General features: G+C 34.0%; 4 protein-coding genes across 5 annotated transcripts in view; 1 reads left to right on the top strand and 3 right to left on the bottom strand.

Moving 5' to 3' along the window:
• The window catches only part of LOC122630381 (odorant receptor coreceptor), a 36,246-nt gene extending 13,605 nt beyond the window's left edge, over positions 1–22,641 (top strand). The window contains exons 3-11 of the mRNA XM_043814833.1: positions 16,523–16,991; positions 17,102–17,230; positions 17,322–17,705; positions 17,799–18,053; positions 18,128–18,384; positions 19,815–19,914; positions 20,049–20,153; positions 20,222–20,377; positions 20,497–22,641. Of these exons, the coding sequence (XP_043670768.1) occupies positions 17,102–17,230; positions 17,322–17,705; positions 17,799–18,053; positions 18,128–18,384; positions 19,815–19,914; positions 20,049–20,153; positions 20,222–20,377; positions 20,497–20,547 (1,437 nt within the window). The 5' untranslated portion in view covers positions 16,523–16,991 and the 3' untranslated portion in view covers positions 20,548–22,641. The remainder of the gene's footprint in view (positions 1–16,522; positions 16,992–17,101; positions 17,231–17,321; positions 17,706–17,798; positions 18,054–18,127; positions 18,385–19,814; positions 19,915–20,048; positions 20,154–20,221; positions 20,378–20,496) is intronic.
• Positions 126–7,458, bottom strand: LOC122630382 (endoglucanase E-4-like). Its single transcript, XM_043814835.1, has 7 exons — positions 6,405–7,458; positions 5,973–6,283; positions 4,504–4,744; positions 3,461–3,739; positions 2,729–3,069; positions 2,338–2,587; positions 126–2,095 (listed from the first exon to the last, which is right to left on the bottom strand). Exons 2-7 carry the CDS (start codon positions 6,003–6,005, stop codon positions 1,809–1,811), a joined length of 1,431 nt encoding a protein of 476 aa, XP_043670770.1. The 5' UTR covers positions 6,006–6,283; positions 6,405–7,458; the 3' UTR covers positions 126–1,808.
• LOC122630388 (alpha-tocopherol transfer protein-like) lies at positions 7,938–11,562 on the bottom strand. 2 transcript variants are annotated; one of them, XM_043814845.1, is made up of 5 exons: positions 10,446–10,565; positions 9,774–9,912; positions 9,413–9,572; positions 8,825–9,294; positions 7,938–8,730 (listed from the first exon to the last, which is right to left on the bottom strand). In XM_043814845.1, the coding sequence occupies exons 2-5, from the start codon at positions 9,910–9,912 to the stop codon at positions 8,579–8,581; spliced, it is 921 nt and encodes a 306-aa protein (XP_043670780.1). In that variant the 5' UTR covers positions 10,446–10,565; the 3' UTR covers positions 7,938–8,578. The 2 variants fall into 2 exon arrangements, with proteins under 2 accessions (XP_043670780.1, XP_043670781.1); XM_043814846.1 differs by lacking the exon at positions 10,446–10,565 and adding an exon at positions 11,422–11,562 and having other exon boundaries at positions 7,939–8,730.
• Positions 13,102–15,304, bottom strand: LOC122630379. Its single transcript, XM_043814827.1, has 6 exons — positions 15,148–15,304; positions 14,728–15,089; positions 14,502–14,658; positions 13,929–14,419; positions 13,536–13,817; positions 13,102–13,409 (listed from the first exon to the last, which is right to left on the bottom strand). Exons 1-6 carry the CDS (start codon positions 15,233–15,235, stop codon positions 13,263–13,265), a joined length of 1,527 nt encoding a protein of 508 aa, XP_043670762.1. The 5' UTR covers positions 15,236–15,304; the 3' UTR covers positions 13,102–13,262.
• Positions 22,642–22,892: the final 251 nt, after the last annotated feature.

Below are 22,892 nucleotides of genomic sequence, written 5' to 3'. Positions count from 1 at the left end.
TTTTTTGTTTTGTTTTGTTTTCTTTCTTCCTTTCTTTCTTCCTTTTTTTTCTTTCCTCTTTCTTTTTCTCCTCTTTCGAGTATCAAGTATATCGATTCTAGATACACAATTAAAAGTTTTATAAACTTGTTTACTTTATAATTTATTACTTAACATTGTTAGAAGATCCTGATCGATATGGAAATATTCGTATCGACCTATGATCGATGTGGAAATATTTATATCGTCGACACAATTTGCAAATATCGATTTTTCTATTTGTCGTTAGTTATATACAAACATACACGCACACATATACATTCGCATGCTCGTTCGTTCGTACATACTCATTTTTTATTTGATCTGTCATACCTATACCGATCGTTCTTCCCATGACTGTGCTCAAAAATAGCTTAACCTTAACTTTTGATAGCAGAAACGTGTTAAGAGAAAATTTTGATATCGATACGTATATAGACGAGAATCGTGTTATGATTTTCTAGTTGAAATATTCAATATGCTCGGAACTCTTTTTCGACGGCTCGACGGTTTAGCATACTTTTACTTTTGGCTCGAGGCAATAATACGACATGGAAAGACTCACTTGAGACATAAGTGGACATTTACGATCCAAATTTACATTACGTAAACACGAAAGAAATGTTTCGATCGATGTAAAAAATTTAATTGTACGATCGAATCATTGATATCGATCAATGAACAATCCTGTTAATAATCAAAAACTTTGATTACTCTAAATAAGTATATAATTCAAGTTACAATTCTGACTTATTGTAAAACATTGTAATACAGACAAAAAATAACATTTTTTGTCTTTCAATTATTTAATACTCGTATAATACGACGCGATGAAATATAATAACATAATATAGTACACAGCCTGATAGTGAGAAAAAAAAGCAATAACGAGCTAAGCCTAAGGTTTCTAAAGTGTTACATAAAAAGTATATTAGATGGTATACTTTCATAAAAAAAAAAGAAAAAAAAAAAAGAAAAAAAAAGATAAAGTCAAAGGATACTTGACTTAAGTCTTAAAAAATAAAAGTGGTCGATTAAACTTCGTCATTAACGTGTTTCCACGAAACAAAAATTGTTCTTTTCGCAAAAGGTACGGAAATAAATTACGATCAAGAGGCAAGTAAGAAAAATATAGCTCATAGCCATCCTTGGATCTCTTCTAACGATAGCCCGTAATTAAGGGAAAGAAAATTAAAAATAACGAATTGTTATCGTATCTTTATCGAATCTTCGATAATACGATAATACTAGATCAGTACTCTGTAGGTATTTTAAGGTTTGCTGCAAGGAAACACAGGGAAATACGTCTATTAAATAAAATCAATGGAACGATCGACATTGGATAAAAAAATATTTCTTCTTCCATATGATTAAAAATACTTTTTCTGTTTATAAAAAAGAAAAGAGAAAAAATTTTCGCAGTCAAATTTTCCCCGCAGCTAAACGAAAAATCACTCAGAGATACTGTATATACATATATTATATGACGTTTAAATTAAAAAATATAAAGAACAACAAAGTGAATCTAGATGAAGATCATTTAGATTAGTACGAAAAGTCGTATCAAGTATCTGTAATCGTTCGAAATAGAAAATTCGAAATTTTGCTTTGCCAAATAAGTATACGATATTATACGACGTTTAAAAAATTCAAGATATGTTAAATAAAATCACATGTAAGCATTGATAGCGACGGGCGTCCGTCAGACAGGTGTCGTCGACGTGTCACGTCTTTGATGTAACGATCGTACGTCTAATTCTTATTCGATCGAACGTCCTAGATGTGAATATTTATTCTACTTTCTTAATTCGTAGCTGTAATAATCCCGCTAAAACGCTCGTGAAACCGGCGTTATAGTCGAGCGTCACTTCGGTATAAATATATTCTTCTCGATGATCTTGAAACTTGTCGGCCTCGTCAGGTCCAGATACTAAAGCACCATAAAGTATTTGAGGATTAGGTTCTTGTCTGTCGAATTCTGGCCATCCGCAAGGGGCAGGTTTATTCGGGCAGGAGGATGCTGCGTGATGTGGTTGTGCAGGTGGATTATATCCATATCCAACCACATAACTTCTTCCTAATTCATTACAAAAATTAATAAATTAATTAATAACGATATTTTCTTATTAAATTGTTCTTTATACAATAATATTCTCTCTTTACATTGTTTTATGTAAAATAATTTTTAAACATTTTCTTTCTTTTCTTTTTCTTTTGGTTTCTCTTTTTTTCTTTTTTTCTTTCTATCAATATTATTTTTCGATATAGTTTGCGACGATCAAATGGACAACGTAATATTATTGAACTTAACCATTTTACCTCTATCACCTAGCATATATGAGATTTGCTGCGTTGCAAATTCACGATATTCCTGGGGATCACCGATATTGGGATAATCAGCAGCTTGCAGGCAAACAAACGCCACGTTTGCAGCATGACAAAGAGTACCGAATTTGTCGATGTACAATAGTCCTTTGGGCGTGCGCTTTTGTTGTCGAACGGAAAAGTCGCAGAAAGCACACGCGGCATTTTGATATTCCGGTTGACCTGTCAATTGTGCTAGCAAAACCTATAAAACAAAATAGTTGTTAATCAGAATAATCAATCGTTTCATTAATATAAATCAAATTGTTTCGTTTATAAAATTACGTGTATATTCCGAAAATTATCAATGTATTTCTATATATATATATTTTTTTTACAATCTCACCTGAACACCGGCAACCTTTTTATTATAAAAGAATTCGTTTGGTCTTTCCTTAAGATGAAAATGTTGATAATGATGCTCGGCATCCTCGAGATATCTCGAATCGTTAGTTGCTTTGAAGAGCCAAGCAGCGGCCCATGCTAGTTCGTCTCCGTAATCAGTGCTTTCGTAATATTGCGCTGCTCCACGAATTGCACTGTGATAAAGACCACGATATTTGTTAGCAAAATTGTAAAGCTCCTTGGCGTGTTTGAGACAGCGTTCGCTGTAATTTGGATCGACGTTCTTGAATACGATGCTGGATGCTGCGAGTGCCGCTGCGGTTTCACCGGCTAAATCGGAACCTTGATAAGAAATATGATATAATTATTTCAACAATATTTTTTCTTTTTTTTATGCAGGAATTTTAATTAAAAACGATTTGCTATATCGAATGAGATTATAACGTGGTACGTCGACATGACGAGATACTGAAAGCGAGTAAATAATGTGAACTCCTTTTATCGATCCGATGAATATGTCGTGTGTCGCATACATCTACACGTCTAATGTGGAAATTGTAAATGTAATAACTTGTAAAATATATATACGAAGAATCCAATTATATGGCAATCATGGTAGAGAATACGTAATTAAGAAAATTTACTTTTAGGAGTTCAAGGATAGTCATAGAAGTAAATTTTTAATTGAAGAGGGTAGCAAAACTCGTCTTTAATTAGTTCGAAATACATTTACCAGGATGATCAGGATCGATCTTGTAAGCTGGCCTTGTTGTATTTAATTCTTCCGGTCTTCCCCAATACGTATGATCGACGGAAAAATCTCCAACTTGTCCGTAAAAGACGAACTCGCTTACGTGACATTTGATAAAGTAGTCGGTAGCCCATTTAATGGCTTTACGAATTTCATCGAGTTGGCCGGCCTCGATATAAGCTTCCGGCCAGCTAACAGCTCCCCATGCTAAAAGAGTTGTCGTTGATGCCATGGTGAAACCAAATTTTACGAAGTCACCGGCTGTCGGATATACAAAAAAGATAGATGATAAGATATGTTTGTCAAAATTATGTCACACTAATCGATAGGAGTAAACGAGAAATTTAAAAAAGTATATTTCTTTGAGCTAATACCTATAACATTTCACTTTTTTTTTTTTTTTTTACTTTTATGTCAACTCGATAAACAATTGTATTCTTTCGACAATTGTATTCTTATCGGAACTTTTCATTGATAAAAATTCGTGAGAAATTCTGAACACTTTGTTATTTGTTATCATCCTACACGTTGCACTATCTTGTCTTTTAACTGACGTATACCGTGCACAATCGTTCACGTGTTTCCTCTCGAAATATATTCTTTATCTACGCCGTTCTCTTTCATAATATTTGTCGAACGCCGATGCATGACATACGACCCATTAATTCGCCGAAACGTCTCCTTATCGACTTGAGTCTGACAATGAGGGGAAAGAGAAAGAGAGAAAGAGAGAGAGACAGAGAGAGAGAGAGAGAGAGAGAGAGAGAAGAGAGAGAGAGAGAGAGAGAGAGAGATCGAAAGAACGAGAGAAACGTACTTACTTACGTACGAGCAGACTCGCACCGAAGATACGTAATGAGCTAAAAGCGATAATTGAATTCCTCTTAATCGCACGTTTCCTCTAATATGTCGACAACTCGAAGAAACTCGAGCGTTTCTGAATTTCGCATATAAGGAAAGTATAATAGTAAAAGTATAATTTAAAAATTGGATCACGTGCGATAATGTGATTATGTTAAACTCACCGTCGTAATAACCACCCGTAAGATCTTCGCCATTGATTCCGCGATCACTCAATGCGGAGTCACCTCTCCAGGATATTCTGTTGTTTTCCGGAAGTTTACCGGATCGTTGCGCTTCGTAGAACAATAGAGAGAGCTCTAGAACTCGAGCATAATCTTCCTCACCTTCTTCGATTGGCTTCACGGAGGTCGCTGAGGTGGCGCTTATCTTTGTAATCGAGGCCACGGATGTTATCGTTAAAGCCTGTTAATTTTACAATTTTTTATTATGAGATCGAACCCTCTTTGGGGATGGATTTAAACATATTATTTTAAGTAAAGTAATATTTTCATTGAGATATAAATGAGAATTATTATTTAGAATTACCATGTCTAAATTTCTTTAATTCCGAATAAATAATTAATATTAGTTATTTAATTATTATTTTTAATCATCGATCTCTTTGATTTTTTTTCTTTTTTCTCTTTCTCTCTCTCTCTCTCTCTCTCTCTATATATATATATATATATATATACAACTTTCAGTTTGTTTTCATTAAAAAATTTTCATCTCAAGAGACAAACATTCGTGAGTGTTTCGTTAAAATTTGATTTTCTGAACGCGCGCCGGAAGATTCTTTCTCGTCACATATCGGTTCTTCGAGAAAAGAGAAAGAAAAAGAATAGAAAGAAAGAAAAAGCACTACATGAGTTTACAATAAGGACGGTATTTGCGGAGGGTGTTGGCGTTTGTCATACAGATATATTATGTGGTCGGCGAACTCGAAGAATTTCTTAGAAGAGGTAAACGTGCGTGAGAGAGCTGCACGAGAGATACAGACGGATCTCACCTACGTTTTCAACTCACAACTTATACATACATATCTTCTTTTCTTTATATACATCCCATTAGAATTTTTGTACCGGCAGAAATATTTTTGAAATTTTCTTTGATGTGTATGTGTTTTACAAATTCGTACCTTATATCTTTGATTCCCTATCAATCTTATCGACATGTAAAAATAAGCAAGACGAAAGTTTCAGCATAAAATTAATGGGCGGCCACGTGCGAAAAATAAAGAGAGAGAATGAGATGGGGACCGGAAGTCGCCGTCTCACTCCCACTTCCTTTCGTGGTTAACACACAGTCAAAGATTAATAATACCTGATTATGTATAAACCACATATAAGTAAATATTTGGGTAATCGAACTAATTGTGTAATCGAGATATATATTACATATTACGTGTTTCATTCGATGGTAATAATGTTTATATATACCTATATATATATATAAGTGTGATGTATATATATATATATATATATGTATATGTACACATATGTGTATATATACATTAGTACGGTCGAGATGAAGTCGAAGGATGTGACGTAAGATGGCAGGAAACACGTCAACGTACGTCATCAAAGAAAGAATCTACCAAAGAATAATTGCTAATCTCATTTCGAAATCGCCTTGAGGGAAGAAAACTCACCGTGGCGCACGCGAAGATGACGTTGATCTTCATTCTCTATCTCTCTCTCTCTATCTTTCTCCCTCTTTCTCTCTTCTGGTCTTCTTCACTGTATCCTTTCGTACGACCTCCTCGTTCTTACGATGTTCGAATAAATCTCCGCATAATCGCTTCTACTTCCTGACGTCAGTTCCATTCGGCATAGCGTATCCTTCCGAAGTCAACGATCATCTTCTTTGAGCTTTTTCTTTTTCTTCTTTTTCTTCAGTAAGTAGATACACTAGGGCAGCACTGCAAGTTATTAGCACGCTCTAGTCGCGCGTTTGTCGTATCTATTTGAAAACATGTAAGAGAACCAATTGAATCATCGATTATCAAATGCATGTCAAAATTCATCGAGTATGTAGTACAGCTGTTAAGGGTATAGTAATGATCGTTCTCGAGGATACATACGTTGGAGATATTGTCGCGTGACTTTTCACGAAATCGAACTACGGTTGTCTCTCGAGTTGTACTATTTGTATACAGTAGCTGAGCACAATAATAAGCTCGAGTTTCCCTCTCTCCCTGTCACTCTTTCTTTCTTCCTTACATCAGTCTATCTATCTGTCTCTCTTTCTCTCTTCCTTTTTTTTCTCTCTCTCTCTCTCTCTTTCTTCTTATATTATTCTCTTTTCTATCATCACTTTATGATAAATTCGCCCTTAACTTTTTACCGTCGGTCTCGTTTCTTTGCTTCGAGGAATACGTTGTATATTCTCTCTCCTCTTTTACAGACGTTAACATATACATTCATACATACATACGTTGCATAAGATAATGTTAAATATATCTAGAAAATATCGACAAGTATAAATAATAGTTTTCATTGAATATATGTCTTTGCTATCCTACTTGTCTATCGAGCTCGCATGCATGATCGTCGAACGTTGGATCGGGAAAACCCATTAATGATCGACATGTTCCAAGTATCAATGACGCTGTGTGTACTCGTTCGTCAGTATACGATAGGAAGAAAGAAACTAATTATTATTCGATTGATTTATGAATTGACTTTTACCATTCAAATAATTTCCACGTAATGGATATATTCCAGAAGGAAAGAGGAAAAGAATTTATCATACGAGGGATAAAGTAGAGCAAAGGATGATCGCCGTCGAGGAATGAACTCGCGCGTACGATGACCCACGTTCGAAATAATTACTATCGTTCCAGCGTATTCCAGCGTCAATAGCAATTATTGTCGGACAAGTTTATTTGTTTGTTTGTTTGTTTATTTCCTTTTTTTTTTTAGAAAATTGACGACTCTGTTAATATAAATAAATGCTTATAGAGCACGTTCTTTTCTTTTTTCTTTTTCACTTCACTTTTTACACTTTACACTTTTCCACCTGGATCCTCCTTGAGGTAGAAAGAGAAAGAGGGAGAGAGAGAGAGAGAGAGAGAGAGAGAGAGAGAGAGAGAGAGAGAGAGAGCTAATTCTGACTTTCGTAAGTTTTGTGATAAAAAAAGAAAATTAGATTCGTACGGTACGATGCTTCTCGTCGTTCTTTCGCTCGTTCGTTCTTCTTGGTCGTTATTAGTCATCGAATCGAACGATTTGCATGCATGAAGCGTACTCGTCTCTTTGCCGCGTCTTCATCGACGATACGACCTTATGTTGTAGCAGGTAATACGCGAGAGAACTCCTTCTCCTTGAAAGAAGATGAAAATCGTTGGCAAACGTTTCTTTTGTTGATTAGCAAATCCGAGTAATTCATCGATTTTGACTTAGCGAGTACTCTGATTGACTGAGTGACTTACTGACTGACTACCAGCGCGAGTGGACGACCATCGTACTCGTCGCTGAAGGATGTGGAAGTGGGGACAAGTGTTCGGGAGAAGGAGAGGAGAGAACTCGCTATGTAAAAGCTGACTTTTCGTACGAGAAAATATTTCATACACAAATACACACACGATTTGTTTACAACAGACTTCTAAATTATTTTCAAAGAGATGTCTTTTTTATTCCCTTTACACATTTAATCTCGCGTTATTAAGATATGATAAAGATGAGAAAAATAATGTAGAATTTAAAGTATCGTGATATGTTGAATATGAATGTATAACGTTTTAAATTCATTTACTAAAATTCATTCGAATTCACTTTCACGAAGGGGGAGATAATTTTGTCTTGATAATGTCTGGATCTTTTAAAAACAACGATGTCAGACTACTCCGTTTTTTTTTTTTTATAGGTTCGATTACTCGTAATTGATGGAAATAATGAAATTGAACGATCACTCTGAATGATATTTCTTGCTTTCTTGGAGAATGAAGAAATAAACATATGATTAAAGCACATTTTGTGATATGGTTTTAATTAAATAATCAAATTTTTTATATTCTCGTGGCATACGTTTAATTTTAATAAAATCTATTATATTAATATAAATAAAAGAATATTCAATGTAGAAAAATGAACTATGACATGCAAGACATGCATCTTTATCCTAATTAAAATTAATATTGGAAAAATGATTGCTTAATACGTTTAGGTCAAGCAACGAATATAATTGAAAATGTTTGAATAACTATTAATACGGATAACTTGCGTGATCAATTATTAATTTCGACATAGGACGATTTTAATCGATCGTCAATTGTCGGAAAGATCCATCGAGACCGAAAATATCGTCGTGAGTCCTTGGTTTGCCTGGTCGAAGTGTTTCGTTTGCTACGACAGATGTTTGCGCAGCGAACCACGGACCATATTCTTCTAATTTTTTTATCCAAGCGTCTATAAGTTCAAAGGAAAAATGAAAAAATAAACGAAGAAATGAAATAACTTTGGAATATTTCAATTAACATTTAAATCAATTCAATATTCATACCGTGTATTGTTTGAATAGATTCAGCATTGCCGCCATATTCGATAGGTAAAATTTCTTTAGGTATATACTCGTAAATGGCTTCTAAGTTACTGTGCGTAAAAATTCGATTCCGTATCTTTTCTTTCAGGAAGGGTTTAACGAAATTTATAATCGTGTCGACTAACGGACTGATGTTCACCACGTGTACTTGCTTCAATTTCACGGGATAAGCTTCTTGAATGCAAACAAGGAATTTTTTTATGATCGTAGGAGTGAATTTGGCGAAATGTGCCGGTGTCGCGACACTCGCATCTAAAATATAAATATCACCGGCTACACCATGAATTTCTTCTTTGAGACGAACGTCTCCTATCATCATCACGAGTTTCATTAGATTTGATACATTCGGTGTTAACATATCCTTCCTTTTTCCACGCATTACTATAACTCTACATCCATCCTTTGTTAAGCCTGGCAATGGTGGAAAATTTCTGTAAATAATTATTTATTATTATTTTTTCACAGTTCACAGAAAAGTATCACAGTTCTTAAAATTCTTTAAAAAATAGAAATATTTTTAATATTAAATATTTTCATGAGTACGCTTACACTAGATCGAGTATTTCTTTTAATTCTGGCTGTGTGACGTCACGATTGTTGAAGAACTCTGGTACGATTGCTCGCATTGTGAAATACATGTCAAGTTTCTTTTTGCATTTTTCCAATGAAAATTTGCATCCACGGAGAAATGTCATCAACATTGCATCGTCTGGGATAAACAACAAGAACTAGATGATCATTTACGATCATGCGCAATATGTAAACGAATAATATCATTGATTAGTTACCAAAGAGATACATATTTATGAGCTATCTTTTTTTTGTACGTTTACGTCTGATTGTTTTATAAGTAGCTTCTCATCATTGATACTTCTAGAAATAATATAATTGTATGAAGTAAATGTTTTACCATCGACGTTAGGTAAATGTGGTTGTTTAAGTAGCCATTCCTTGATGCTCTTCAAATCATTTTCTCGAGTCGTTACATTTTCATTGAGTCGTACTCTAATCAGTTTTGACATCTCATCCTTCGGCTGTATTAGCAACATCTACAAAGGATATATAAATACATTCATACATATATACATCATACATACATACATATATATATACACACGTATATATATAGGATTATTATAAATTATTATTTTTTAAATTGTAATTTGTATCAAAAGAGTCAGCGTAATATTATTACCAGCATCTTATTACAAGTGCGATCATTGCATAATGAATGATAATAAATGCAATGTAAATGGTTCAATGGAAACAAAGTAATAACACTTTTTTCCTTCTAAGGTGAGAGCTGTCGGTTTAACGTGAAATTTACCGAACACTTGATAGTTCAGTCTTTCGTTTAAAGTAAACGACGCAAGCGCAAAGTTCGTCTATGTAAATTATTTTAAAACGATGTGACATGTTTTAGAAGTAAAAAAAAATTAATCGAAGAAAGCGAAATTGAATTGTGTTTCAACATGACTACTGTTTTCAGATTCGATTGAACATAATTTAACTAATATTCATTTCTTCGCTTTATCATTGTATATAAGTGTAATGTGTAATAATGCATTATAACACTACTTACGCAAGTAGTCAGTGCTTATGTGAGAAATTATGGCTGACCAACAGCTTTATTGCTCAACTGAAACTTTCTCCACACTCGTCACGGTTCATGAAATAAGAGACTTTTGCCCTAACTTCTTGTCTTTTTTTATAATTTATAAAAAAAAAACACGATAATTAATATTACTTGTTTCTTGTGTTATTTTTTCCTTTTTTTTTTTATATAAATACGTCAATTAAGAACTTGACCGAGAATTTTAATTTATATAATGCCTTAAGTATACATACATATAATTATGTATTTTTATTTGCACTTTTACAGTGACGTAAATACATTATAAGAATAATTAAAATCAATAAAAAAATACAAATCGTATTCAAGATACAAGTTTTTGTTGTATCTTAATAACTTAACTCCAGTTTTACATTGATTTTTTCGATTTGAAAATGTTTTTCTAGGTTATTGAAATATTTCCACGTGAAAAGTCTAACGCTGCCATTTGAACGAGTTTAAAGTTCACATTTCTAAGTGTGACACATTCATACAAGAAATAATGTTGAAAGATCGTAAAAAAAAATTGTGCATTGCCAAATCACTATCCTTGGTGAAACCTGAAATTAGGCAATGCGATAGAAAGGTATTTGCAATACCTTTCACAGTTACTGAGAAAATTGTTTTTACCATTTACATTCTCGAGCGTAAAATTACTAAATACATTTAGGATAATACTCGTAGCAATGTTTATTCTTGAAATGACATTACAAGTAGTATTACTTGAATATTAATAAATTCAATAATAGTTATATTTAAATCTCTTGAAAAAGAGCAATTTTTATGTTACTATTGTTTCTTCATGAATTGCTTCTTAGTATAACAAAAATTAGTTGAACGATTTATTTGAAATAAATCAGATAATATGACCGCTAATGCATCGATAATTAAAGTCAATTATTAAATTTAACTTTCTAGGAATTATTTATTTGTTATAGTTACTCACTTTGTATCTGATGTATATATATATATATATGTGTATATATATACCGTGTAGTAACCGATATGACAGGAGCACCGACGAAAGGATTTACTTTGAGGAGGCGATCGAAAGTAATGCGAGAATCCGGACTGCTTGCTCGTCGAAGAGATGGAACACGAACGACGGAGTGGGATAACTTAAGTCTTGGACCGGTTCTCCTTTATATCGTGCTATACCCCACTCTCGATTTTACTTGCGGACTCCGAGTATATGTATGCACAGCACTACGATGCAATTAAAAAATGCAATATTTGCGATTTTTGGGTGTTCAGATTTGTTGACCGTTGAATTCCTCTTGAAGAGTTCTATAATAATGCAGTAAAAAAAAAAAAAGAAAAAAAAAACACTACAAAAAAATTCTATGAAACGTTATTCGCAATAATTAAATATTGCTTTTACATTATACGTTTTAGAGTATACTTACAGTATACTCTACCACCAAGAAAAGCAGTTTACCAATGAAAGGAGTAAAGGTCGATATTCTCAATGTTACTTCTTTTTTTCGTTGTAAGCTACTAAATTACATAAGATGTATGCATACGCGTCCACACACACAAGTTTTAATAAATATGAACAAACCTTAAAGGTATCTTTTTTAAAATTAACTCTCTTGGAAATATTTCTTTTCAAACTGTCAGTTTTTATTTTTTTTTTTTTATTTTGTCTATCTTTTTTTACCACTCTTTTTTAGATCATATTATCATTAAATTACGTAAATTATTTCAAATGAATATCGAGAAACTATGAATCTCTCATGATCTTATTAATACGTTTTTCTCATCAATCTATTACATTGTCACAGTAGACAAACGATAGGAAAATCTATTGTTATTATATGAATTTTTTGCTGTTATGTTTTAAATCAAAATATTACATTTAGAATATTTTTACAGGTAAAACGTTTAACAAGTAAATAGGTCAAGTTTGTTGAAAAATGATATTATAATATTTCTTATTAATTGTTTCAAATACAGTGTCAGGTTGCAAGGACAGACATCATTTATGTATTTCGAAATTTAATTGTATAGATATGCATGCACCTTACTGAATTTTAAATATATTATATTTTTTATTCTTTTTACAGAAATTCATTTTATTCTCTCGTTTTATTCTCCTCACCTATTTTCTATTAAATATAAGATTTCCAAGAAAGTTTTTCCACTTTCAAATAAGTAAAATTATGTATTCTTTTCTTTGTAATTAATTACATTGAAATGCTTGACTCATACGATGGCATAAGAAAGGGAAAGAGAAAAAGAGTGTGAGAGAGAAAGAGAGATAATTCACACGATTCGTTTTATTTTCTTTCAATAAAATCATTCGCCATCGGGGGTCTGGTTTTAGTCGGAAAAGGGTTGCGTTAACTCGATATGATGAAAGGTATTCACGTGTGTAGAAAAGCGTACAATCGTAACGAGCGATTATGTAATTGTATGAAATTGCTTTTAAAGTAAGGCAAAAAAAAAGTATTGTGATATCAATGTTTACTTGCTTTCGTACATTGAACTCTTGGACGAATTATTGTAACGCTTCGAAGCTTCTCTCTAACATTCGATTGCGATCAGTTACAACGACGACAAAGCATATGTAATTATGAAAGCGATTAATTTATTTGCAAAATTTCTTGTATATACAAATACTTGTATACATGATCGTTCAAATATCACTTATAGTTTCTACAGATTGATTAGAATTTAATTTTCTTTCAGACTTTTTCTTTTTTCTTTTCGATCGAAAAAAGAAACAAAATGTCAAGATCTATCGGCAAGGTTGAGAACTTCAAAAATAAGCCTAGGATTATTCTTCTATGATGAATCGAGAGTTATCAAAGCGATTAAGGATGTCAATGTGCCAAGAAACATGTTAGCTTCGTTCAATATCGTATTCGATGCACTTGACACGTCGATCCTTCCTGCCAAAGTGTCGTTTAAAAATCTGTTCGATATATTTTCCTAAAAGATAAAACAAAAAGTAGTACAGGTGGTATATTTATACAAAAAAAAAAAAAAAAAAAAAAAAAAAGAAAAACCTGAATATTCAATCCTATCGCAATCGATAATAACAGATTATTGTCTTACCAATTTTGTTTCAAAGCTATTGTTGACATTTTCTGAGATTTGAGAACCATTCGTGTCTCGAACATTTCTAATTGGAATATCATAAAAATGTTTGTCTGGATTACTACAATCTTGATCCTGACAGGAATGGCTTACAAGACTTTTAATGATATTTGGTAATTCTTCGATCATACGTATACGGTAAAGAGTCGAAGCTTTTGGACCATCAGCAAAGAAGGACACACGTTTGATATCCTTCGAGCATAATTCTGTCACAATTACGAGCGTGTCGGATGGAGAAATCTTTGATTAAATGAAAAAAAAAGTATGTCAGTTTTTTTTTTTTTGTTTTTTTTTTCGTTCTCTTTAGGTAAACGTTTATGTTAAAATATTAAAGGGAAAATGGAAGTTAACCTCGTGATGTAAGAGATCTATTAAGGAGATAAGCTCGTTTTCCGGAATTACGAGTACCAGCATGTAACCTTTGTCACCTGAAATTATTTTTAGATTTTTTATTGTGCCATCGACCAAGTCAACATAGCTCGTTCGTAAATGTGAAGATTCTTGAAAAGAAAGCTCGTCATCCGTTCCATTGGTCGGTGGTCCGTTCAGGCAATCAATCATCGCTCGAAAAAAGGCAATTCTAATCTTGGTAAACAAGTCGAATACGTCCCAAATATCACCATAACTCGAAATATCTTCTTTCTGATAATTTCTTTGTAAATCCGAACTATTTCCTTTATCGTGTGAATCCATAGAATGTAACGAGTCATTCTGCTGCAAATCACGTTTACGAATTCTTTCTTTCGTGCTGTTTTTATTCGATTCACTTTCTTTTACAATGTCAACGTTTCCTTCGACGTCGGATAGGGAGGGAATAGAGAAATTTATAGCTGACAGAACACCTAGATTATGATTATGATGACATATTAAATCCAGTGATGATAAATATATTCGAGGATATATATATATATATATAAAACTTACTTGTTGTCATTTCCTTAACTCCATGAGCCCAAGTCAATAATTCAGATATTCGTGAACGTAGTGTTTGCTTACATTCGCACTCGTCCTCCTTTTTGCCAGGGAAAAGAAATTCATTCAATTCTATTTTCATTGGTCCGTTATCTTCTTGATCGTCGACCTAATAAAATTTAAATGAAGATATTACTCGTACGATATCACCTAATGTTCGTACCTAAAATGCTCGTACTTGAAAGTATCCATGAACTGGAAACGAGTAAGTTCTCTCAAAATTATTCCAAAACTCTTCTCTTCTTTGCTTAGTCGTGTCAACGAGAATCAAGACAACGTTTCTTAGATGAGAAGAAGCAATGTTTGAGTTATGTTTCATAAAACTAGCGTTGTGTTTAGTCGTCAAGAATCCTTCTGAGTTCTTTAAAGTTGTCTCGAATCTCTTTTTACGTGGAATTTCCTTTGCGTGTTTCATAGTCATTTTTTCGTCAGACTTTGTCTCCAGTTTAGCTACATGCGTTCTATCGTTCAATATCCTTTCATAAGAAACATTTTGAATGGAATTTAACGATTCTGGTATTGTCAACAAGGATGGAATACCTATTAAGAGATTTATTTATATTAATATAAATATTTTTTTATCGAAAATCAGATTTACCTGAACGACCCATCAAAAAGCAACTGGATTGAGAGAAGATCGTGATAACTCCAATCAAAGAAATTAACAATAAACTAACTCTCAACATTTTAATTTACGAACGATCACGTTTTTTGAAGTTTCATATGATTCCTAGCCTTTCTATACGAAGGATAACTGAAAAAACAACGTTAAAATAAATCAATTCTAAGAGCAATGGACAAATGAACTCGTTATAACATTATTTTGTTTTGTTTGTGTTTGTTTTCTTTTTTTGAGATTTTTCATAAAGAACGATATTGCATTTTCGATAGGTCGTTCGATTAAAAATCGATTTGTATTGGATATTGAGTAAATTCGATTAGCGGATATTCTTTGTATTAAATTACATTCGACGGGGCTAGGTGTGTTCTAACGAAGTAAATACAATTAACGATTTGTCATTGAACAGCTGGTTAGCTGCCTAGCTTCGTACTAGTACATTAACCTAAATAATAAAGGATATCCAACTGTGCACACTCAAATGGGTTATTCTGTAACTATCTTTTAGTCGATACGGTGACATATTTCAGTCACTACATAGGTCACTTAAAGTATCGCCTTTAGTTCTATTTGTGCATTATTTTTATGTAAGCTTTCGTATGATCTTATAATAAATTGTAATAAATATATCAATAATTTATTACACTCAACATTACAATAATTAACTTATTATATTTCTATGATCTTATGATAAATTGTAAACACAATATGTACAACGTTAACAGACAATTCGTAGTTAGAATAATTGACATTATTTCTCTTTTTGATCAGAATGATCATATTTAATTATATCTTCATGACGTTATAATTAAATCGTACTTGAAAAAAATACAGTAGCATAGTATGGACGGTACAAGCAATGAATAATATTAAACTGTTGAAAGTTGTTGAAGTTGTAACTATCATGAGATATTTGCAATATACATGAGCACCAATTCCATTACATGCGTCACGAAAGAAGTCAGTCGGTCGACTTACTTCGATTAATAGTTCAAAATTTCATTTGAGTTAAAGTTTTATTAACTTTCCTGAGCTAAAGAATATTGTACAACTGACATTAAATTCCATTAAATTTCAAATATATTTTTCATAATCACAAGGAACGTTTTTGAAAGAATAAACAAATTAAATCCAACTACTAAGAAGCAGCAATTCAAAGATGATCTTTTTTAGCCCTTAAAAACAATTTTTTTCATGACTATTGAAACTTATAAGAAAAAGATAAGAATGTATAGTAAGTTTTAAAAAGAAAGATCAAAGAGGAAGGATGTTTCTTCTCGGTTACGTTTGTTACGTTGAAAAGTCTACTCTCGACTTGAGTCGTATGGAATTTGAATTATTAAATCGTCTATAGAAGCTGCTACGACGATACAAGAAACAACATGGCGTCAAGGAACGCTCCGCAGGGGTCGCTAGAACGTCTACGCCTGGTTACCGGCACGCGATTGGTCCACGTTTGGCGCTTTAAAGATTGGAAGGGGTTTTCTTGGCTGGCAGGTAGTCATCGTGGAGGGAGGCTTGATAAAAGGTGGAGGGAGAAGTAAGGGAAAGAAAGAATAGAAAGAAGAGGGTGCCAGGTAAATCGCTTGCAGGTGATACGAGACTTACAACGCTGAAGACTACGCAACCCTCTTCGTGAGTGTATGTGAGAAGAACGGATATAGTCGAATTGTTAGGCTAATAGGCTAACTTATTCCTTTTTTGAGTGATCAAAAAATACCATTGATCAACGGTACTGCCTGATATTCTGGTGATCTTGTGCTTTGCGACTGGTGTTTGTTTACAGTTTTTTGTGCTGACCGGATATAAAAGCAACCGTAAAGGTAAGCCACAATACTTCTTCAAACGCAATATGATCGATATAACGTTTGTAAGAAAACACAGCGTATCATCTACGCCAGGATTTGAAATATTCAAACTTCGATTGTTGTAGATGAAATTGAAACAACAAGGTTTAGTAGCGGACTTGATGCCGAATATTCGCATTATGCAATTCGGTGGACATTTTATGTTCAATTATATCGATAGTTCTACCAAGTTAATGCATAAAATATATTGCTGCGTGAGTATATTTTTTTGGGGGGATGTCCTATCACATTCAATCCTGATACAGGACGATGGTCAATGAAATAATTTGTCCTACGTTTTCTTAGGTTCATTTATTTCTGCTCCTTCTCCAATTCGCTTTTGCTGGAATAAATCTCGCCCTTGAGAGTGGCGACGTCGACGATCTCACGGCTAATACAATTACGATGCTTTTCTTTACACATTCTGTAGTCAAAATAGTATACTTCGCGGTCAGGAGCAAATTATTTTATAGAGTACTAGCTATCTGGAACAATCCAAATAGTCATCCACTATTTGCCGAAAGCAATGCTAGATATCATGCGATAGCATTGAAAAAAATGAGAACTTTGCTCTTCGCTGTTGGAGCAACAACGGTTCTTTCAGTTCTCGCTTGGACTGGTATCACGTTCGTCGGTGATTCTGTAAAAAAAGTCACCGACCCTGAAACGAACGAGACCAGTATAGTGGAGGTAACATGTTCTGACGTTTTACATTGATAAAAAGAATCGTCAATTCAGTCTTCACTTTTTCTCAATCTCTTTTGCTTTGATATACGATCACAGATTCCTAGATTGATGCTTCGCTCTTGGTATCCTTACGATCCTAGCCACGGCATGCCACACATCATGACTCTGATTTATCAATTCTATTGGTTAATGTTCGCTATGATGAATTCGAATTCTCTCGACGTTCTTTTCTGTTCATGGCTCTTGTTTGCCTGTGAGCAAATTCAGCATCTCAAGCAAATCATGAAACCTCTGATGGAACTCAGTGCAACTCTCGACACAGTTGTACCAAATAGTAGTGAATTGTTCAAGGTAAAAACAATGTCAATCTGTTCGTAATATATGAATAGATCTTTTAATGGATTTATACATCGTCGAAATTCAAGGCTGGCAGTGCTGAGCATTTAAGAGACACACAAGGTGCTCAGCCACTCCCGCAACCTCCACCAGGGGGCGAAAGTATGCTGGATCTTGACCTCCGTGGTATATACAGCAATCGACAAGACTTTACGGCGACCTTCCGACCAACAGCAGGAATGACATTCAACGGTGGCGTAGGACCGAATGGCTTGACCAAGAAACAAGAAATGCTCGTTAGGAGTGCTATCAAGTATTGGGTGGAAAGACACAAACACGTCGTTAGGTGAGTTCAACCTAATACTTAAATTATTCCCTACGGTCACTCTCAATTTCAACGAACAAACGGTGTTCATTTGTAAGATCGTTGCGTATCAAAGTAATTGATCGTATTTTAATGTTGTTAAGAATCCTGATGGATGGGAGAGCTTCGTTAACGACGTAGCTCACACGTAATTTCTAGTCTCCAATGCAGAGAAAGTGTGATAGTAGGTTCCTGTTACAACGTTAGGGACTTGATACCAGTTATAAAGGACATATTGGGCTACGTAATAACATGGTTTTATTGAAATTACGTAGAATAAACATTTGTGGTGTTTCCTTTTGATCCAGAGTAAGGAAAATACTCGAATTTCACTCTTTTATTCAAAGAACGAATTATTTTCGGAGTTAGAGCGAAAGAAAAGAAGAAAAAGTAGATAAAGAAAGAACTTGAGATTGTTGAGTGTTTTTGTTGATGATATGTCGGAGTAAGAGGTGATCCTCTCATACTCCACAGGTCTCTCGTGCTCGGGACGCTCGTAGCGTGTTCGATGGATGTGCCTTTTCCCACGATGATAAAGTATTTATTCTAAGACAGCGCGTTATTGACCGCAACGGGGGACGTGCCCTACGGACTGAACAATTCGTTGGACAATTCATGGGGTGTATGTCTGTGTGTGAGCCGACGAGTGTATACGCGTTTCTGTATATACACGTATGCACGCATACATTCACGCGAACGTTTCATCGATGTTAGAGTCGCGTTTGAAGCATTGACAACTTTTGATGACCGAGTAAAAACGTTCTTTGTTCTTGAACATGTTACTAAAGTTCGAGGACTCGATTAAACACCTACTCATTATTTCAAGAATTTGATTGTTTCCTTTTTCAATTCTACAAGAATTTAACTTGATGGTATTCGTCTTCTTATGAATAGGAAAGTTGAATAGAGGAATGTTAATAAGTATTGGTAACGTAAAGTTAATAAAATGTGACTTCCTTTGAAATATTTAGCTTTGAAAGGAAGCTAGCTCAAGCTCATAACTTAGATATTATTAAAGGGCTGGCAATGCAAAGAAGGAAAAAAAGATGGAAGATCGAATAAGGCGTTCCTCGTTCTTTAGCCTTAGTTTCACGATTAAGTGTATACCGTATGCTCGGATAACTGGGTCAGATTAAAACTTGGTTGGGTTATCATCAGGTATACGGAGACTATACAAATGAAAAAGTCTGTAGCTAAGAAAATGGAACGGCGTTCTTTCGATTTCTTCTCATTCATCTTTAACTCCATCGAACGTACATACATGTATACGAACTTGTTTGTATGTATGTTTATCAATCTCCCTTTCCCCTCTTCCTCGCCATATTCTATTTACCTCTTTTTGCTTGCTATGATTCATTTAAATGAAGTTACTGTATTATAAGTACAGTATACAATGTATGTCATTTTAACAGATTGGTAACCGCGGTTGGAGATGCTTACGGTATAGCTCTACTACTTCACATGTTGACAACGACTATCACATTGACGCTTCTCGCCTATCAGGCTACAAAGGTAAGCGTCGATGTTTCAATAGCTCATCGAGAGACGATCGATCGATAATTAACCTGATCGCTACTGGCTTCTTTTGTAATATCACTCTCACGGCGACGTAGAGAAAAGGGTTTTTGTAAAATTTTTCCTTTTAGGTAAATTCTGTTAGCGTCTATTCAGCTACGGTCATCGGTTATTTCTTGTATACTCTCGGCCAGGTCTTTTTATTCTGCATATTCGGTAACCGTTTGATAGAGGAGGTTCGTATAGTTCGAATTATTTCTTGTCAAAGATTTCTTCAGTTAAATAAATGTTTAATCTTACACAGAGTTCATCAGTCATGGAAGCCGCTTATTCGTGTCATTGGTACGATGGCTCTGAAGAGGCAAAAACTTTCGTCCAAATCGTTTGTCAACAATGCCAAAAAGCAATGTCCATCTCCGGAGCAAAGTTTTTCACCGTCTCTTTGGATCTTTTCGCTTCCGTAAGATGCAAACTAGTTTTGTCTTCTTATTTCGACTTTATGCATGACAAGCCTCTAGGACGTGATTGTGATCTATTTATGATAACGAGATTTATGATCTTTTTTCTTTTTCTTTATAGGTATTGGGAGCTGTCGTGACTTACTTCATGGTGTTGGTACAGCTCAACTGAACGATCGATTATCATATTGTACGAATATATTTTAGGACCTCGTATAAATCTTTCTTTTTTCTGGTCGTATTTGGCATACCGTCAGTTCCTCGATTATTCATCAAGGAATATATCAAAATTCAAATTTGTCATTGTGATCGAAACGCGACCAAAGTAAGAATTCTTCTAACGAGGAGATAATTTTCAAATAATGACGGATGATAACATTATATTTAATAGGAATAATACTCTATGTGCGGAATTAAGTTTACGTAAGAGAAATATTAAGGAAAACGGGGAAAAATATTACGCTAAAATCGCCGGAAATACGTGTCAGTTCGTTGGACGATACGAGACACGGAAGTTTCTTTCAAAATATTTTTTTTCTCGTCATGTTAGGTTATCGAAGGAATCCTTTTAATGTACTTTTCTACGTCGTCAAGAGAAATCGTTTTAATCGACTATGAATATCAGACAATAGTATCTCATCGATAAAAGTGAAATTCTGTGATTTGTTTACATGCTTAAAAATCTTTTTAAGAGAAAGAACAAAGATGCAAGATGAATTTCTTGTATCGAAATATATATAACGAACGATCGATCAACTTGCATCTTTGTTCTATTCACACGATGTCGATGTACGATAGTGTATAGATAGGAAGATAAATGGATTTTACGTATACGTAAAATAAATAATATCGGACGTGATACGTCGAGATAATAATTTATAATAATACAGTACAATAACAATTATTCTCATTCGATTGAACTATCTTTCGATTAAAAAAGTCTATCGAATTACTTGGATGTTTTAACGTTAATTTGAATATTTCTCTTTTCATTATATAACGTCTCTATAATTAGTTTCACTATATTTGCACGATAAATATTAATTCGTGTGGCGTTCGTAAAATTTCGTCGTTCCTTGTGAAATAAATTTCGTTGGTTTCATAAATGTGAGAGAACGAGAGAGAGAGAGAGAGAGAGAGAGAGAGAGAGAGAGAGAGAGAGAGAGAGAGAGAAAGAGAGAAACATACAAAATCGAGGAGTTCATTGTCTTATAGATATATTTATTTAATCGAATATTATTAATTATTATCGTTACTAATATATTCAGTGATAAGAGTTAAAGAATTCGTCTCGTTTTGTTTCTAAAATTATAGGGAAAAAAAAAAAAAAAAAAAAAAAAAAAAAAAAAAAAAAAAAAAAAAAAACTTACGTCATATACACGTACAATTACAAATAGCGAGGCATAAATTAATATACAATATATCGATAGACATATTCGTAAATAGTTAATGAACGTTCAGTATTACAGAATCGTCATTGATGTGTGAAAGTGTAATTATATTTATCTAATAAAAATTTTGCCAAAGGATACTTCTGAATTTAAAAAAAAAAAAGAAAAAAAAAGGAAAAAAGAAGAAAAGAAAAAGAAAACAAAAGAAAAATTTTCTATCATATTATTTCTATCGTTGTGTCATTGAGTAAAAGGAACTGATCAGAGGTGGTGTCGAGTAAGAAATTGGCGCGAATGTCGGTACACGCATGCGCAGAATAAGAGTGACTCGGGCGAAGGGTAGTTTCGATCGTTCTCTGGTGGTCGTCCTCGTCGTCGACGTCTCGCTGAATGGGTTTCCCTCGTGCGTGCTCTTCTCCCGTGATGCTGCTGCCTGCACTTGGTCCAGCTCATCTTCGTTCGGTCCACTCGTGACAGGAACGATTAACCGTTCGTCGAATTCCCTGTCGTTTGTAATTCGTGTTTCGTTAATCGAATCTTCGTATTTTTTGTGATAAAAGAAAAGTGAAAAAGAGATCCCTGGGCAGATCTATTAAAAGAAAAAAAAAAGAAAAAAAGAGGAAGAAAACCGAAAGAAAAAGAAGAAACGAGAAAGCTCGCAGAATGACGCCGCAGCCTATTTCGAAAGGACTCGCCTCGAAAGAGAAAATTCAACGAGGAAAGGAAGACGTCGTCGTTCTTAGGGAAATCGTTGAAGAATATTTTGGGATGGTATATTTTAACGACGACGAGCAATAAACGGGACGTTTTTGACGGAGGTATTTGTTAATTCGCATGATCAAGAGAAAAAGAGGAAGAGAGAAAAAAAAAGATAAGGGAGGGAAGAAGAGAAAGAGAGAAAGAGAGAGAGAGATAGAGGGGAGAGAGGGTAGAGAGAGAGAGGGAGAGGGAGAGAGCTACATGAGATCACACTTAAATTGACGAGGCTACACATGGGGTATCCGTGTATGGGGTGTATGTGTTACATTTTATATAGTTACTTGTCTTCAACGTGTTGATCGTATAATCAAGCTGCAATCGTACAATCAATTAATCGCCTCTCTTACAATTAGAATACTTTAGATTC

The sequence above is a fragment of the Vespula pensylvanica genome, chromosome 7 (assembly GCF_014466175.1).
Source record: "Vespula pensylvanica isolate Volc-1 chromosome 7, ASM1446617v1, whole genome shotgun sequence".
NCBI lineage: Eukaryota > Metazoa > Arthropoda > Insecta > Hymenoptera > Vespidae > Vespula > Vespula pensylvanica.
The sequence above is the reverse complement of the archived record's forward strand: the minus strand, read 5'-3'. Positions and strand labels throughout refer to the sequence as shown.

Coding starts and splice junctions, on each gene's coding strand:
- LOC122630382 (XM_043814835.1), bottom strand. CDS start 6,005: ATGAAGATCAACGTCATCTTCGCGTGCGCCACG. Junction 2,588..2,728: donor AAAAGGTTGCCGGTGTTCAG/GTGAGATTGTAA, acceptor TTTGTTTTATAG/GTTTTGCTAGCACAATTGAC. Junction 2,096..2,337: donor ATATATGCTAGGTGATAGAG/GTAAAATGGTTA, acceptor GTAATGAATTAG/GAAGAAGTTATGTGGTTGGA.
- LOC122630388 (XM_043814846.1), bottom strand. CDS start 9,912: ATGTTGCTAATACAGCCGAAGGATGAGATGTCAAAACTGATTAGAGTA. Junction 9,573..9,773: donor ACATTTACCTAACGTCGATG/GTAAAACATTTA, acceptor TGTTTATCCCAG/ACGATGCAATGTTGATGACA. Junction 9,295..9,412: donor AAAGAAATACTCGATCTAGT/GTAAGCGTACTC, acceptor AATTATTTACAG/AAATTTTCCACCATTGCCAG.
- LOC122630379 (XM_043814827.1), bottom strand. CDS start 15,235: ATGTTGAGAGTTAGTTTATTGTTAATTTCTTTGATTGGAGTTATCACG. Junction 14,659..14,727: donor CAGTTCATGGATACTTTCAA/GTACGAGCATTT, acceptor AAATTTTATTAG/GTCGACGATCAAGAAGATAA. Junction 13,818..13,928: donor TAGATCTCTTACATCACGAG/GTTAACTTCCAT, acceptor ATTTAATCAAAG/ATTTCTCCATCCGACACGCT.